Consider the following 17,039-nt stretch of genomic DNA (forward strand, 5'->3'; position numbering starts at 1 on the left):
CTGACACGCCCCCTTTTGAAGAAAAAATTCTGTTCCAAAGTGGAACTGTTCTACCTGACTAGAACTGCAGAAAAAAAAAATGTGGAGAATTGCGATTTCTAAGATAGTCTGTTCTCCACCAGTTGCTCCTAAAAAATCAGGCGCAAATCATGTGGAAACTTGGACCCAATAAGAGTGAACATTGCTCCTGACTCCCCAAAGCCTTTTCACCATCTGCAAGGGACAAGTCCGGAGTGTGCCTGAGTGTGCCTTGATGAGTGCAGCTCCGACTACACTCAAGATACTCAACACCATCCTGGACAAAGCAACCCGCTTGATTGGCTACCATCTACCACCTTCAACATTCATTCCCTCCTTCACTGGCACCATGACTGCAATATGTAGCATCTACAAGATGCACTGCAGCAGCTTTCCAAAGCTTCTTCGACACACCTCCCAAGCCCACGTCCTCTACCACCTAGAAGTACAAGGAGAGCTTGGGAACACCACCAACTCCAAGTCACACACCATCCTAACTTGGAAATATATCGCCGTTCCTTCATAGCCACTGGGTCAAAATCCTGGAATTCCCTCCCTAACAGCACTGTGGGAGTACCTTCACCACACAGTGGTTCAAAAGATAGCTCACCACTATCTTCTCAAGGGCAATTAGGAATGAGCAATAAAAACTGGCTTCACCAGCGATAACCACATCCTGTGAATGAATGCATTTTTTTAAAAACTTTTTTTGCAACATTAAATGTTCAATTCAAAACATCCACAGATCCAGCATTCCTGCATTTAGGTCCCTAAACCCCTCTGCCTCCCCAGTTCCCTTTCCTCCAATAAGACCCTCCTTAAAACCCACCTCTTCAACCGAGTTTTTGGTCATCCTCCTCAAAAGCCCTTCTTTGGCTCAATGTCCATTTTTTGTCGGATTATAATTCTACGCCGAAGGCGCTACATAAATCCCAGTTGTTATTGTAGTCAAATGGAGTAATAAGGCAGAAGTCTGCAGTATCTTTTATGTTGGTGGAGACAGGAGATCAGAGGGCTGTCTGGAGGCATTGTCTGGAATTGAAACTTCCACTAGAAAAATGCCAAGATCAAGATCAAAATATGTCTGAAGCAGCATCTCTTGGGAGGCAGCAATCTTCCTTCCCCTAGCCCATCGGCCAAACTTCCTCTGAGGCTCCCCCCTGCCCTAGCCCTGAACTCTCATCTTTCTCCAGTTTCTCTCTGATCTCCCCTTTTTACCTCTCCAAGCTCATCTTGTCCACGAGACCCACTTCCTGCTCACTTGACCCTATTTCTACTAAACTGCTGACCACCCAACTTCCTTTTCTGGCTCCCATGTTAGCCGACATTGTTAACAGCATTCTCTACTCAGGTACTGTACCCTTCTCCTTCAAATCTGCCGTCATTACCCCTCTCAAAAAACCCTTGACCCCACTTTGCTTGCGAGCTACCGCCCCATCTCCAACCTCCCTTTCCTCTCCAAAGTGCTTGAACGTGTTGTCGCCTCCAAAATTCATGCCCATCTTTCCCAGAACTCCATGTTTGAATCTCTTCAATCTGGTTTACGCCCCTGCCACAGTACCAAAACAGCTCTCATCAAAGTCACAAATGACATCCTTTGTGACTATGACAAAGGTAAACTATCCCTCCACGTTCTTCTCGACTGTCTGCAGCCTTTGACATGGTTGACCACTCCATCCTCCTCCAACACCTCGCAACCATCGTCCAGCTGGGTGGGACTGCACTCACCTAGTTCCATTCTTATTTATTTAATCGCAGCCAGAAAATCACCTGCAATAGCTTCTGTTCCCACTCCCGCATCGTTGCCTCTGGTGTCCCCAAAAGATCTATCCTTGGCCTCCTCCTATTTCTTATCTATATGCTGCCCCTTGTCGACATCATCCAGAAACACCGCATCAGTTTCCACATGTACGCTGACGATACCCAGCTCTACCTCATCACCACTTCTCTCAATCCCTCCTTGGTCTCTAAATTCTCAGACTGCTTGTCCAACATCCAGTACTGGTTGAGCAGAAATTTTCTCCAATTAAATATTGGGAAGACCGAAGCCATTGTCTTTGGTCCCCGTCACAAACTGTGTTCCCTAACCACTGACTCCATCCCTCTCCCTAGCATCTGTCTGAGGCTGAACTAGACTGTTCACAACCTAGGTGTCAAATTTGACCCTGAAATGAGCTTCTGGCCACATATCTGTGACATAACTGTAACATTGCCCATCTCCGCCCCTGCCTCAGCTCATCTGCTGCTGAAACCCTCATCCATGCCTTTGTTACCTCTAGACTAGACTACTCCAATGTACTCCTGGCTGGCCTCCCACATTCTACCCTATGTAAAATTGAGGTCATGCAAAACTCAGCAGCCCGTATCCTAACTCGCTCCAAGTCCCGCTCACCCATCACCCCCGTGCTCACTGATCTACATTGGCTCCTGGTTAAGCAACGCCTCGATTTCAAAATTCTCATCCTTGTTTACAAATCCCTCCCTGGCCTCACCCCTCCTTATCTCTCTAATCTCGTTCAGCCTCACAACCCCCCGAGATAACTGTGCTCCCCAAATTCTGCCATCTTGAGTATCCCTGATTATAATCGCTCAACTATTGGTGGCCGTGCTTCCAGCTGCCTGGCCCTAAGCTCTGGAATTCCCTCCCTAAACCTCTCCGCCTCTCTACCTCTCTTTCCTCCTTTAAGACGCTCCTTAAAACCTACCTCTTTGACCAAACGTTTGGTCATCTGCCGTAATTTCTTCATATGTGGCTCAGTGTCAAATTTATTTGTATTATCTTATAACACTCCTGTGAAGCACCTTGGGAAGTTTTACGATGTTAAAGACACTATATAAAAACAAGTTGTTGTTGAGGCCATCAATTCTTATGCTAGTGAAACAGTTTCCATTTTTAACAAGTGAATATATTTTTCTATGGCACTAGAAAATAGTTCAAGTAGTAAAACAGCTTGTTTTATTCTTAAGTAGGAGACCAATAGCTGTGTGTGCGATCAACAAGGCATTGCAGTCTTTGGCATAGGATTAGATAGCCTGAAGTGTTATGTTCGAATGAGTCATGAACACTTTACTAAATAGTGGAGATTATTGATAATGGGAGTAGATAATATGGGGATGGGAAGAAGTAAAACGTTTGATTTAATCCAATATTTCATGGGTTTTGGCAAATTCGACGGACCGCAATGAGCCTCAAATTGAGCTGCTTCACACATCCCTCGTGTATCTAAGGTAATTGTCACCAAATTAGCTCAACAATGTAAGTGAAAATCACAGTGAATTCTAGGTAGAACTGCTGCTGTTGAGAATGGAGGTGTTTACAGGGTTTTTGGAGCTTGAGCTCTGCGTTAATTTATTCAGCACTATCAGCTGACAGCTTGTTTCTCTGTTTTTTCCCCAGGGAATTGAATCCTTAATAGAAGCTCTGACAGAAAACCAAGTAAAAATTTCCCTGAAACCAGGGGTGGAAGTGACTGTTACACTGGCTGATTATAGAGCGGGTAAGCCCCCAATATAAATCACTATAAAATAGGGCTGAATAGTATGGAAAACCTACCTCTTTGAACAAATGTTTGGTCATCTGCCACTGAATAGTATCAAAAACAAGCTACGTTATAATGTTCACATTTGACTTGTTCATCAATAAAGATGCCTTTGACACTATGTTGATGTCTGTTCCTGTTTTCTGCAAAACATCGGAAATGTTGGCATCGAAAATCCACAGGTCTGTCATCTTGGCATAAGGACTGGTATTCTCAGCTGCTGATCCCATCATACCGGCCGGGGTCAGGAAGAGGATCCCTCATTTGTATTGCAGTTGTAGGTGCCCACGCCACAGTGGCCACATCTAGGGCATTCGGCATAGCAGGGAGGCTCGGGAAATGCGGCGCGACAAATCCACTTTGGGATGGCACCACTGACACCAGCACAAAGCTTTCTATAGGTGGCCCTCGCCCCTCTTTGTAAAGGGCCTAAAAAGTAAAATTTAAAAAATAATCTGGAATCCCAAGTGTGCCCCACTTCATCTGCTGATATGCCTCATTCATCTGCACATACCAACCATCGGACTGAGGCAATTCTCACCCTAGGAATCCATTCCCCAGCCATACCCACTGTGATCTGATGAGCTACTTTTGGGTGAACTTTGGTTCTGCCCCAAACAAGCCCTCCCTCTGGAAACTTAACAGTGAGGTTGGATGCCATTGTATCCGGGCCTAATTGGTGGGCTTTAAACTACAGTCCTGATGGCATTCCACCAGGAGTGTTCCATTCATATCTGTGCAAATTTGGGGCCCATTGTTATTGTGTGCTTATGTGAATTGAATTAGGATATAGAAAATTACAATAGACTGTTACTGTGCGGAGAATAAATATTAAACACCAATTACCATCAATTTATATTGTATTTAGTTTCATCCCCTTTTTGAAAAGCCCATTTAATTTGTTATTGTCAGTGCAAGTTTTTTTTGCAAAAGTAGAGAAATCCTTTTATTAAGTTCCTACTTTTGTATATGGAGATAAAGCAATAATATGCTTTTTTCAGCAAAGAGGCATCCTGGAGGACTGAAAATCTGTGTTGTACTTTGATATTGGGTTGTTAAAATACTCTCTGCTTTTGATCTCAATATCGTGTCAACATTTTCTTCTTCAGTTTCCCAGAAAAGCATTGGAGGGAAAGGTGTGTTGATTGTCGTGGTTATGTTTGTGATCTGTCTGCTCGTCGTTGGAGTTTTCATCTTGCACAAGTTCAAGAGGTAAGTGCTTTATGAGGAGGATCTGAAACCGAAGCGTGTTGAAGCTTGGTCGAGCATCTACATCCCTAACCAATCAAAAGAAGCCTTTTCCTCAGGTGGCCAAATTGCTAGAAAAAGTCTTTGCTGGGTGAGGTTGCAGTTTTCCTGTTATGACCAGGCCGACCAGAGGACTGTGAGGGTAGTGGTCCAAGTAGGCACTAGTCAAGCATGCCTCCTGGCAGGTAATCAGGGAGCGTCATTGACATTGTCCAATTTACCACCTTACCTTCCCAAATGAGCAAAATGCTGTGAATGAAATGAAGGAGAAACAAAGGAAACAAAGGGCTAGAAATTCAATTGCCAGGTGCCAGATTTTTGGGCGTGGACTTGTGGCTATTTGTCCAATATGGCATGCGACGTGTTTGCAATCAATCCATACTCATCATCATACGCAGTCCCTCAAAATCAAGGAAGACTTGCTTCCACTCCAAAAGTGAGTTCTCAGGAGACTGTACAGTCCGATTTGGGAATTGCAGTCTCTGTCGCAGATGGGACAGAAGTTGTTGGAGGAAAGGGTGGGTGAGGAGTCTGGTTTGCAGCACGCTCCTTCCGCTGCCTGCGCTTGTTTTCTGCATGCTCTCGGCAACAAAGCTCGAGGTGCTCAGTGCCCTCCCAGATGCTCTTCCTCCACTTAGGGCGGTCTTTGGCCAGGGACTCCCAGGTGTCAGTGGGGATGTTGCACTTTATCAAGGAGGCTTTGAGGGTGTCCTTGAAATGTTTCCTCTGCCCAGCTGGAGCTCATTTGCCGTGTAGGAGTTCCGAGTAGAGCGCTTGCTTTGGGAGTCTTGTGTGCAGCATACGGACAATGTGGCCCGCCGAACGGAGCTGGTTGAGTGTGGTCAGTGCTTCGATGCTGGGGATGTTGGCCTGATCGAGAACACTGACGTTGCTGCGTCTGTCCTCCCAGGGGATTTGCAGAATCTTGTGGAGGCATCGTTGGTGGAAGTATATAAAAAATCCATACCGGAAATGCCATATTGAGTCGGCATCCCATAGTCATCAGGGTGCCTGCCAGAAACATGCACCGAGATCACTGTAACATAGAAACATAGAAAATAGGTGCAGGAGTAGGCCATTCAGCCCTTCAAGCCTGCACCACCATTCAATAAGATCATGGCTGGTCATTCCCTCAGTACCCTTTTCCTGCTTTCTCTCCAAAGCAATAGTGGAAGGCCAATCAAACAAAGGCAAGAAAGAAAAAGGGCCACACTACATCATAATTCTAAAAGGACAAAGGGTGTTTAAAAAAAAAGCCTGAAGGCTTTTTGTCTTAATGCAAGGAGTATTCGTAATAAGGTGGATGAATTAACTGTGCAAATAGATGTTAACACATATGATGTGATTGGGATTACAGAGACGTGGCTCCAGGATGATCAGAGCTGGGAACTCAACATCCAAGGGTATTCAACATTCAGGAAGGATAGAATAAAAGGAAAAGGAGGTGGAAAGCATTGCTGGTTAAAGAAGAGATTAATGCAATAGTTAGGAAGGACATTAGCTTGGATGATGTGGAATCTATATGGGTAGAGCTGCAGAACACCAAAGGGCAAAAAACGTTAGTGGGAGTTGTGTACAGACCTCCAAACAGTAGTAGTGATGTTGGGGAGGGATTCAAACAGGAAATTAGGGGTGCATGCAATAAAGGTGCAGCAGTTATCATGGATGACTTTAATATGCATATAGATTGTGCTAACCAAACTGGAAGCAATACGGTGGAGGAGGATTTCCTGGAGTGCATAAGGGATGGTTTTCTAGACCAATATGTCGAGGAACCAACTAGGGGGGAGGCCATCTTAGACTGGGTGTTGTGTAATGAGAGAGGATTAATTAGCAAACTCGTTGTGCGAGGCCCCTTGGGGAAGAGTGACCATAATATGGTGGAATTCTACGTTAGGACGGAGAATGAAACAGTTAATTCAGAGACCATGGTCCAGAACTTAAAGAAGGGTAACTTTGAAGGTATGAGGCGTGAATTGGCTAGGATAGATTGGCGAATGATACTTAAGGAGTTGACAGTGGATGGGCAATGGCAGATATTTAGAGACCGCATGGATGAACTACAACAATTGTACATTCCTGTCTGGCATAAAAATGAAAAAGGTAAGGTGGCTCAACCGTGGCTAGCAAGGGAAAACAGGGATAGTATTAAAGCCAAGGAAGTGGCATACAAATTGGCCAGAAATAGCAGCGAACCCGGGGACTTGGAGAAATTTAGAACTCAGCAGAGGAGGACAAAGGGTTTGATTAGGGCAGGGAAAATAGAGTACGAGAGGAAGCTTGCAGGGAACATTAAGACGGACTGCAAAAGCTTCTATAGATATGTAAAGAGAAAAAGGTTAGTAAAGATAAACGTAGGTCCCCTGCAGTCAGAATCAGGGGAAGTCATAACGGGGAACAAAGAAATGACAGACCAATTGAACAAGTACTTTGGTTCGGTATTCACTAGGAAGGACACAAACAACCTTCCGGATATAAAAGGGGTCAGAGGGTCTAGTAAGAAGGAGGAACTGAGGGAAATCCTTATTAGTCGGGAAATTGTGTTGGGTAAATTGATGGGATTGAAGGCCGATAAATCCCCATGACCTGATGGACTGCATCCCAGAGTACTTAAGGAGGTGGCCTTGGAAATAGCGGATGCATTGACAGTCATTTTCCAACATTCCATAGACTCTGGATCAGTTCCTAAGGAGTGGAGGGTAGCCAATGTAACCCCACTTTTTAAAAAAGGAGGGAGAGAGAAAACAGGGAATTATAGAACGGTCAGCCTGACATCGGTAGTGGGTAAAATGATGGAATCAATTATTAAGGATGTCATAGCAGCGCATTTGGAAAGAGGTGACATGATAGGTCCAAGTCAGCATGGATTTGTGAAAGGGAAATCATGCTTGACAAATCTTCTGGAATTTTTTGAGGATGTTTCCAGTAGAGTGGACAAGGCGGAACCAATTGATGTGGTATATTTGGACTTTCAGAAGGCTTTCGACAAGGTCCCACACAAGAGATTAATGTGCAAAGTTAAAGCACATGAGATTGGGGGTAGTGTGCTGACGTGGATTGTGAACTGGTTGGCAGACAGGAAGCAAAGAGTAGGAATAAATGGGTACTTTTCAGAATGGCAGGCAGTGACTAGTGGGGTGCCGCAAGGTTCTGTGCTGGGGCCCCAGCTGTTTACATTGTACATTAATGGTTTCGACGAGGGGATTAAATGTAGTATCTCCAAATTTGCGGATGACACTAAGTTGGGTGGCAGTGTGAGCTGTGAGGAGGATGCTGTGAGGCTGCAGAGTGACTTGGATAGGTTAGGTGAATGGGCAAAAGCATGGCAGATGAAGTATAATGTGGATAAATGTGAGGTTATCCACTTTGATGGTAAAAACAGAGAGACAGACTATTATCTGAATGGTGACAGATTAGGAAAAGGGGTATGGCGAGAAAGCAGGATTGGGGTTCTGAAGTTGCATGTTCAGCCATGAACTCATTGAATGGCAGTGCAGGCTCAAAGGGCCGAACGGCCTACTCCTGCACCTATTTTCTATGTTTCTATGTTTCCATACCCCTTGATCCCCTTAGCCGTAAGGGCCATATCTAACTCCCTCTTGAATGTATCCAATGAACTGGCATCAACAACTCTCTGAGTGAAGCAGTTTCTCCTCATCTCAGTCCTAAATGGCTTACCCCTTATCCTAAGACTGTGTCCCCTGGTTCTGGACTTCCCCAACATCGGGAACAATCTACCCGCATCTAACCTGTCCCGTTCTGTCAGAATCTTGTATGTTTCTATAAGATCCCCTCTCATCCTTGTAATCTCCAATGTATAAAGGCCCAGTTGATCCAGTCTCTCCTCATATGTCATTCCAGCCATCCTGGGAATCAGTCTGGTGAAACTTCGCTGCACTCCCCCAATAGCAAGAACGTAGTTCCTCAGATTAGGAGAGCAAAACTAACACAATATTCCAGGTGAGGCCTCACCAAGGCCCTGCACAACTGCAGTAAGACCTCCCTGCTCCTATACTCAAATCCCCTAGCTATGAAGGCCAATATACCATTTGCCTTCTTTACCGCCTGCTATACCTGTATGCCAACTTTCAATGACTGATGAACCATGACACCCAGGTCTCGTTGCACCTCCCCTTTTTCTAATCTGCCACCATTCAGATAATATTCTGTCTTCGCGTTTTTGCCCCCAAAGTGGATAACCTCACACTTATCTACATTATACTGCATTTGCAATGCATTTGCCCACTCACCTAACCTGTCCAAGTCACCCTGTAGCCTCAGCATCCCCCTCACAGCTCACACCACCACCCAGTTTAGTGTCATTTTCAAACTTGGAGATATTACACTCAATTCCTTCATCCAAATCATTGATGTATATTGTAAAGAGTTGGGGTCCCAGCAGTGAGCCCTGCAGCACTCCTCTAGTCACTGCCTGCCATTCTGAAAAGGACCCGTTTATCCCGACTCTCTGCTTCCTGTCTGCCAACCAGTTCTCTATCCACGACAGTATATTACCCCCAATACCATGTGCTTTGAATTTGCACACCAATCTCTTGTGTGGCACCTTGTCAGAAGCCTTTCCAAATATACCACATCCACTGGTTCTCCACTGGTTCTCCCTTGTCCACTCTACTAGTTACATCCTCAAAAAATTCCAGAAGATTTGTCAAGCATGATTTCCCCTTCATAAATCCATGCTGACTTGGACCAATCCTGTCACTGTTTTACAAATGCACTGCTATTTCATACTTAATAATTGATTCCAACATTTTCCCCACCACTGATGTCAGACTAACCGGTCGATAATTACCCGCTTTCTCTCTCCCTCCCTTTTTAAAAAGTGGTGTTACATTAGCTACCCTCCAGTCCATGGGAACTGATCCCGAGTCGATAGACTGTTGGAAAATGATCACCAATGCATCCACTATTTCTAGGGCCTTTTCCTTAAGTACTCTGGGATACAGACTATCAGGCCCCGGGGATTTATCGGCCTTCAATCCCATCAATTTGCCGAACACAATTTCCCGCCTAATAAGGATATCCTTCAGTTCCTCCTTCTCACTAGACCCTCGGTCCCCTTGTACTTCCGGAAGGTTATTGTGTCTTCCTTAGTGAAGACAGAACCAAAGTATTTGTTCAATTGGTCTGCCATTTCTTTGTTCCCCATTATAAATTCACTTGAATCCGATACTGCAAGGGACCTACGTTTGTCTTCACTAATCTTTTTCTCTTCACATATCTATAGAAGTTTTTGCAGTCAGTTTTATGTTCCCGGCAAGCATCTTCTCGTACACTATTTTTCCCCTCTTAATTCAACCCTTTGTCCTCCTTTGCTGAATTCTAAATTTCTCTCAGTCCTCAGGTTTGCTGCTTTTTCTGGCCAATTTATATGCCTCTTCCTTGTATTTAACACTATCCTTAATTTCCCTTCTTAGCCACGGTTGAGCCACCTTCCCCGTTTAATTTTACTCCAGGCAGGGATGTACAATTGCTGAAGTTCATCCATGTGATCATTAAATGTTTGCCATTGCTTATCCACCGTCAACTCTTTAAGTATTATTTGCCAGTCTATTCTAGCCAATTCACGCCTCAAACCATTAAAGTTACTTTCCTTAAGTTCAGGACCCTAGTTTCTGAATTAATTGTGTCACTCTCCATCCTAATAAAGAATTCTACCATGTTATGGTCACTCTTCCCCAAGAGGTCTCGCACAACAAGATTGCTAATTAGTCTCTTCTCATTACACATCACCCAGTCCAGAATGGCCAGCTCCCTGGTTGGGTCCTTGACATATTGGTCTAGAAAACCATCCCGTATACACTCCAGGAAATCCTCCTCCACCGCATTGCAACCAGTTTGGTTATCCCAATCAATATGTAAATACTGTAACATGTAAATGAGGATCCAACACTACTGTAGAAATGGTGTGCTTCAACGTCTGAATCGATGTTCCCTCAACTTGCCCAGCAAATCATAGTAGTAACATTTGGAAAAGAACCAGTAGAAGTACTATTTAAAGAGATCATCACCTCCATTCAGGTCAGTCAATAGTTTGACCTGATAAGCTGCTGGTGAACTTCTAGAGCAAATTTTGCCAATTTTCTATGTTGGACAACTATATTCTGAGTTCTGCCAGCAACATTTAGGAGTTGCAGGAGTGGTATTTGCCTTGCAACCATATTATTTTCTTCCTGGAATCTCTGTTGAGTCTACTTTAGGGGCTGTCGGAAGTGGCAGCACCAAAGAAGTTTTGAGAGAGAGAGAGAGACACAGAGAGAGCAGGAGCATCTGGCAGAAAAGGAGGGCACCACGCAGGAGGACTTGCCCAGCACGGGTCTTCAGGGAATATTTCTCCTATCTCCTGTTGCAGTTCGAATTGGAGCCCAAACCAGGGCACTGCCTGTGGCTATCAAGGTCATCGTGGCCCTTAACTTTTATGCCACAGGCTCCTTTCAGGCTGCAACAAGTGACAACAGCAACAACTCCCAGTTCGCTGTCCACTGCTGCATAAGGGAAATGACAGATGCTCTCTACTCCAAGAAGAGCAACTACATCTCCTTCCCCATGGATTCGGTGAAGTAGGACAAGAAAGCAGCTGGCATTGTACACTTTGCAGGCTTCACAACAGAAAGGGACACCACGTTCAACTCGTTTGCAATGATGGGCAGGGAATAATGCAGAGGACAGCAGGTGTCTCTCCCATGGAGCCAATGCCACACTATTGGGGCAGCACTGCTCTGCACGAGAACTAGTGCAAGACTGATATGCTCTGGAAGTCCCTGAACCCCATAGTCAATATGGCAACAGTCTGAGTTTCTCTGCCAAAAATGTGAGCTGTCATGGATGTTATCAGAGCTGCCATCAGAGACTTCACCATTGTGGGCCCCACAGCAGTGTTCATGGAGCTGACCACTCGCTCCTTGGTTGCCTGCATGGTCTCATTGCCCTTCACGAAGACTTGACACAAGTTGCAACTGGACTCCTCCATGCTCCATGCCATGAGAGTTCGGGGTGCTCCGAGAGTTCGGGCTGTTCCGAGAGCTCGGGGGGCTTCGAGAGTCCGAGAGCGGAAGTTCGGGAGGCCAGGAGTCCAAGGAGCAGGAAAGCCGGAGGTAGGCGAGGAATTCACTTCAGTGAGGATCGGAGAGTCGGAGGAACGGGCCGTTTAAAAAGCGCGGGAGTCGGAGGAGCGAAGGAGGTCGGGAGCAGCGATGCCCATAAAAGGGGGCCCAGCAGTCGGAGGTAGTTGCAGGGGCAGAAGGTAAAACGAAATCGAAGTCTGATGTCACAGCCAAGAGGGTAAGTGATTGCCAAGTGGATTGGTGAATATTTAATCTTTTTCTTTTTCTTTTCTGATCAGTAAGAAACCTTTGACGTTGTTATCAATTTACGGGGTAAGCCATGGCAGGAGAGCCCAGACCCGTGTCATGCTGCTCCTGTGCTATGTAGGAAATCGTCCCTGGCGACTATGTGTGCGGGAAGTGCATCCAGCTGAAGCTCCTGACAGACCGCATTGCGGCACTGGAGCTGCGCATGGATTCACTCTGGAGCATCCGCAATGCTGAGGATGTCGTGAATAGCACGTTTAGTGAGTTGGTCACACCGCAGGTAAAGATTACACAGCCAGATAGGGAACGGGTGACCATCAGGCAGAGCAGTGGAGGGAAGGTAGTGCAGGGGTCCTCTGCGGTCATCTTCCTCCAAAATAGATACACTGTTTTGGGTACTGTTGGGGGAGATGACTCATCAGGGGAAGGCAGCAGCAGCCAAGTCCATGGCAGCAGGGGTGGCTCTGCTGCACAGGAGGGCAGGAAAAAGAGTGGGTGAGCTATAGTGATAAGGGATTCTATTGTAAGGGGAATAGATAGGCGTTTCTGCGGCCATAAACGAGACTCCAGGATGGTATGTTGCCTCCCTGGTGCAAAGGTCAAGGATGTCTCGGAGCAGCTGCAGCACATTCTGGAGGGGGAGGGTGAACAGCCAGCTGTCGTGGTACATGGAGGTACCAACAATATAGGTTTAAAAAAAAACAGAATGAGGTCCTACAAGCTGAATTTAGGGAGCTAGGAGTTCAATTAAAAAGTAGGACCTCAAAGGTAGTAATCTCAGGATTGCTACCAGTGCCACGTGCTGGTCAGAGTAGGGATTGCATGATAGCTCAGATGAATACGTGGCTTGAGGAATGGTGCAAGGGGAAGGGATTCAAATTCCTGGGACATTGGAACCAGTTCTGGGGGAGGTGGGACCAGTACAAACCGGACAGTCTACACCTGGGCAGGACCGGAACCAATGTCCTCGGCAGAGTGTTTGCGAGTGCTGTTGGGGAGGGTTTAAACTAAAAAGACAGGGGGATGAGAATCTATGCAGGGAGGCAGAGGGAAGTAAAAAGTGGGCAGAGGCAAAAGGTAGGAAGGAGAAAAGCAAGAGTGGAGGGCAGAGAAATCAAGGGCAAAAATCAAAAAGGGCCACATTACAACATAATTCTAAAAGGACAAAGAGTGTTAAAAAAAAAAGCCTGAAGGCTCTGAGTCTCAATGCGAGGATCATTCGTACTAAGGTGGATGAATTGATTGGGCAGATAGCAGTTAACGGATATGATGTAATTGGGATTATGGAGACATGGCTCCAAGGTAACCAAGGCTGGGAACTCAATATCCAGGGATATTCAATATTCAGGAAGGAAGTAAAAGGAGGTGGGATAGCATTACTGGTTAAAGAGGAGATTAACGCAATAGTAAGGAAGGACATTAGCGTAGATGATGTGGAATCTATGGCCCCAAGTTTGCATATGATTTGCTCCTGATTTTTAGGAGCAACTGGTGTAGAACGGAGTATCTTGGAAATCGGAATTCTCGTCATTTAGTTTGCTCCAGTTCTAGTCAGTTAGAACAGTTTCACTTTGGAACAGAATTTTTTTTTCAAAAGGGGGCGTGTCCGGCCACTTACGCCTGTTTTCAAAGTTTCGTCAGCGAAAACTTACTCCAAACTAACTTAGAATGGAGTAAGTGAAGATTTTTGTACGCTCGAAAAAATCTTGTCTACACTTTAGAAAATCAGGCGTAGGGAATGGTGGAGGGGGGGGGGTTTAAAGGGAAGTTTACAAACATTAAACACTTCAGTTTTACAAATAAAGAGCCATCATCAATAATAAATGATAAATACATCAATAAATCAACCAATAAATCAATCCAAAAAAATTAATAAGAAATAATGTTTTTTTTAAATCAATAAATAAAACATTTTCGACTTACCGACTGCAGCACCGGGAGCCCTCCAACAGCGTGCTGGGATGCCCCCCCCCAGTGTGTCTCTGTCAGTGTCTTTATCTCTCTGTCTGTCTGTGTGTGTCTCTCATTCTCTGTCTGTCAGTGTCTGTGTTTCTGACAGCGAGGGGAGGGGGAGGAGGTTGGTAGAGGGAGAGAGGGGGGGAGCAGAGGGAGGGATGGGGGAGAAGGGGGAGGGATGGGGAGAAGGGAGGGATGGGGAGAAGGGAGAGGGGGGAGAAGGGGGGAGGGGGGAAGAAGGGGGGAAAGGAGATGAGGGGAAGGAAGGAGATGGGGAGGGGGAAGGAGATTGGAGGGGAAAGGAGAAGGGGGAGGAAGGCTGAACGGGCCGGGCCCGAGACTTCGGGCAGGGCCTGTCCCCAGCACCAGATTTACAGGTAGGTGGCGTTGGGTCGGGTCGGGGGGAGCGCGGGTCGGGGGGGGGGTGGTGGGAGGGAGGTCGGTTCGGTTCGGGGGGAGGGAGGGAGAGGGAGGTCAGGTCGGGGGGAGGGAGGTCAGGTCGGATCCAGTCCGGGGGCGGGGGGAGCGGGAGTCGGGTCGGGGTCGGTGTCGGGTCCGGTCCGGAGGCGGGGGCAGGGGGGGGCGGGGGAAGCAGGAGTCAGGTCGGTGTCGGGTCCGGTCCGGGGGGGGGGAGCGGAAGTCGGGTCGGGTCCGGTCCGGTCCGGGGGCGGCGGGGGGCAGGGGATGAAGCGGGAGTCAGGTCAGTGTTGGGTCCGGTCCGGGGGCGGGCGGGGGTGGGGGGGGGGGAAGCGGGAGTCAGGTAGGTGTCGGATCCGGTCCGGAGGCAGGAAGCGGGAGTCGAGTCGGGTCGGGAGGAAGCAGGAGCTGGCCGTGGGAGGAGCCTTATTCACGCAGCCCCAGTGAGGCCTTTCGGCCAGGGCTAGGGGCTGCGTGCTTCGGCCCCTCCCACACAGTTTTGGGCGCCTGGAGCTACTGCACTTGCGTGCCCACTGTAGCGCATGTGCAGAGGTCCTGGCACTGTTTTCAGCGCAGGGACCTGGCTCCGCCACCCTACAGCTCCTGCTGCACTGCGCCGAGGGCCAGAGGACCTGCAGGGAGCTGGAGAATCTGGAGGGTTTTTTTAGGCGCACTTTGTGGCGCGAAAAACGCGTCCATGTCGGGACTGCGCCGTTCTAGGCGTGGCTTGAAACTTGGGCCCTATATGGGTAGAGCTGCAAAACATCACAGGGCAGAAAACGTTAGTGGGAGTTGTGTACAAACCACCAAACAGTAGCAGGGAGGTTCGGGATGGCGTCAAACAGGAAATTAGGGACACGTGCAATAAGGGTACAGCAGTTATCAGGGGTGACTTTAATTTGCATATTGATTGGGCTAACCAAACTGGTAGCAATACTATGGAGGAGGATTTTCTGGAGCGTATAAGGGATGGTTTTCTAGACCAATATGTCGAGAAACCAACTAGGGAGCAGGCCATCCCAGACTGGGTCTTGTGTAACGAGAGAGGATTAATTAGCAATCTGGTCGTGCGGGGCCCCTTGGAGAAGAGTGACCATAATATGGTGGAAATCTTCATTAAGATGGAGAGTGACATAGTTAATTCAAAGACTAGGGTCCTGAATAATTTTGGTCTCCTAACCTGAGGAAGGACATTCTTGCTATTGAGGGAGTGCAGCGAAGGTTCACCAGACTGATTCCCGGGATGGCGGGACTGACCTATCAAGAAAGACTGGATCAACTGGACTTGTATTCACTGGAGTTCAGAAGAATGAGAGGGGACCTCATAGAAACGTTTAAAATTCTGACGGGGTTAGACAGGTTAGATGCAGGAAGAATGTTCCCAATGTTGGGGAAGTCCAGAACCAGGGGACACAGTTTAAGGATAAGGGGTAAGCCATTTAGGACCGAGATGAGGAGGAATTTCTTCACCCAGAGAGTGGTGAACCTGTGGAATTCTCTACCACAGAAAGTTGTTAAGGCCAATTCACTAAATATATTCAAAAAGGAGTTAGATGAAGCCCTTACTACTAGGGGGATCAAGGGGTATGGTGAGAAAGCAGGAATGGGGTACTGAAGTTGCATGTTCAGCCATGAACTCATTGAATGGCGGTGCAGGCTAGAAGGAACGAATGGCCTACTCCTGCACCTATTTTCTATGTTTCTATGAAAGGAAACTTTGACGGTATGAGACGTGAATTGGCTAGGATAGACAGAGAATGATACTTGAAGGGTTGACGGTGGATTGGCAATGGCAGACATTTAAATATCACATGGATAAACTACAACAATTGTACATCCCTGTGTGTAGGAATAAAAAAGGTGGCTCAACCGTGTCTAACAAGGTAAATTAAGAAAAGTGTTAAATCCAAGGAAGAGTCATATAAATTGGCCAGAAAAAGCAGCAAACCTAAGGACTGGGAGAAATTTAGAATTCAGCAGAGGAGGAATAAAGGTTTAATTAGGAGGGGGAAAATAGAGAATGAGAGTAAGCTTGCAGGGAACATAAAAGCTGACTGCAAAAGCTTCTGCAGATATGTGAAGAGAAAAAGATTAGAGAAGACAAACGTAGGTCTCTTGCAGTCAGAATCAGGGGAATTCATAATGAGGAACAAAGAAATGGCAGACCAATTGAACAAATACTTTGGTTCTGTCTTCACTAAGGAAGACACAATTAACCTCCTGAAAATACTAGGGGACCGAGGGTCTAGCGAGAAGGGGGTACTGAGGGAAATCCTTATTAGTCAGGAAATGGTGTTAGGGAAATTGAAGGGGCTGAAGGCTGATAAATCCCCAGGGCCTGATAGTCTACAGCCCAGATTACTGCATCCCAGAGTACTTACAGATGTGACCCTAGAAATAGTAGATGCTTTAGTGGCCATTTTCCAACATTCCATGGACTCTGGTTCAGTTCCTATGGATTGGAGGGTAGCTATTGTAACCCCACCTTTTAAAAAAGGAGGGAGAGAGAAAACAGGGAATTATAGACCGGTTA

The 17,039-nt window shown here is 46.7% G+C and overlaps 1 protein-coding gene across 3 annotated transcripts in view; it reads left to right on the top strand.

The window, feature by feature from the left end:
- The window catches only part of sorcs2 (sortilin-related VPS10 domain containing receptor 2), a 963,539-nt gene that overhangs the window by 926,686 nt on the left and 19,814 nt on the right, over positions 1 to 17,039 (top strand). For all 3 annotated transcript variants that reach the window (XM_070871372.1, XM_070871374.1, XM_070871375.1), the window contains exons 24-25: positions 3,416 to 3,515; positions 4,667 to 4,769. In XM_070871372.1, the coding sequence (XP_070727473.1) occupies positions 3,416 to 3,515; positions 4,667 to 4,769 (203 nt within the window). The remainder of the gene's footprint in view (positions 1 to 3,415; positions 3,516 to 4,666; positions 4,770 to 17,039) is intronic.

Source organism: Pristiophorus japonicus, chromosome 2, assembly GCF_044704955.1.
Source record: "Pristiophorus japonicus isolate sPriJap1 chromosome 2, sPriJap1.hap1, whole genome shotgun sequence".
Taxonomy (NCBI): Eukaryota; Metazoa; Chordata; class Chondrichthyes; family Pristiophoridae; genus Pristiophorus; species Pristiophorus japonicus.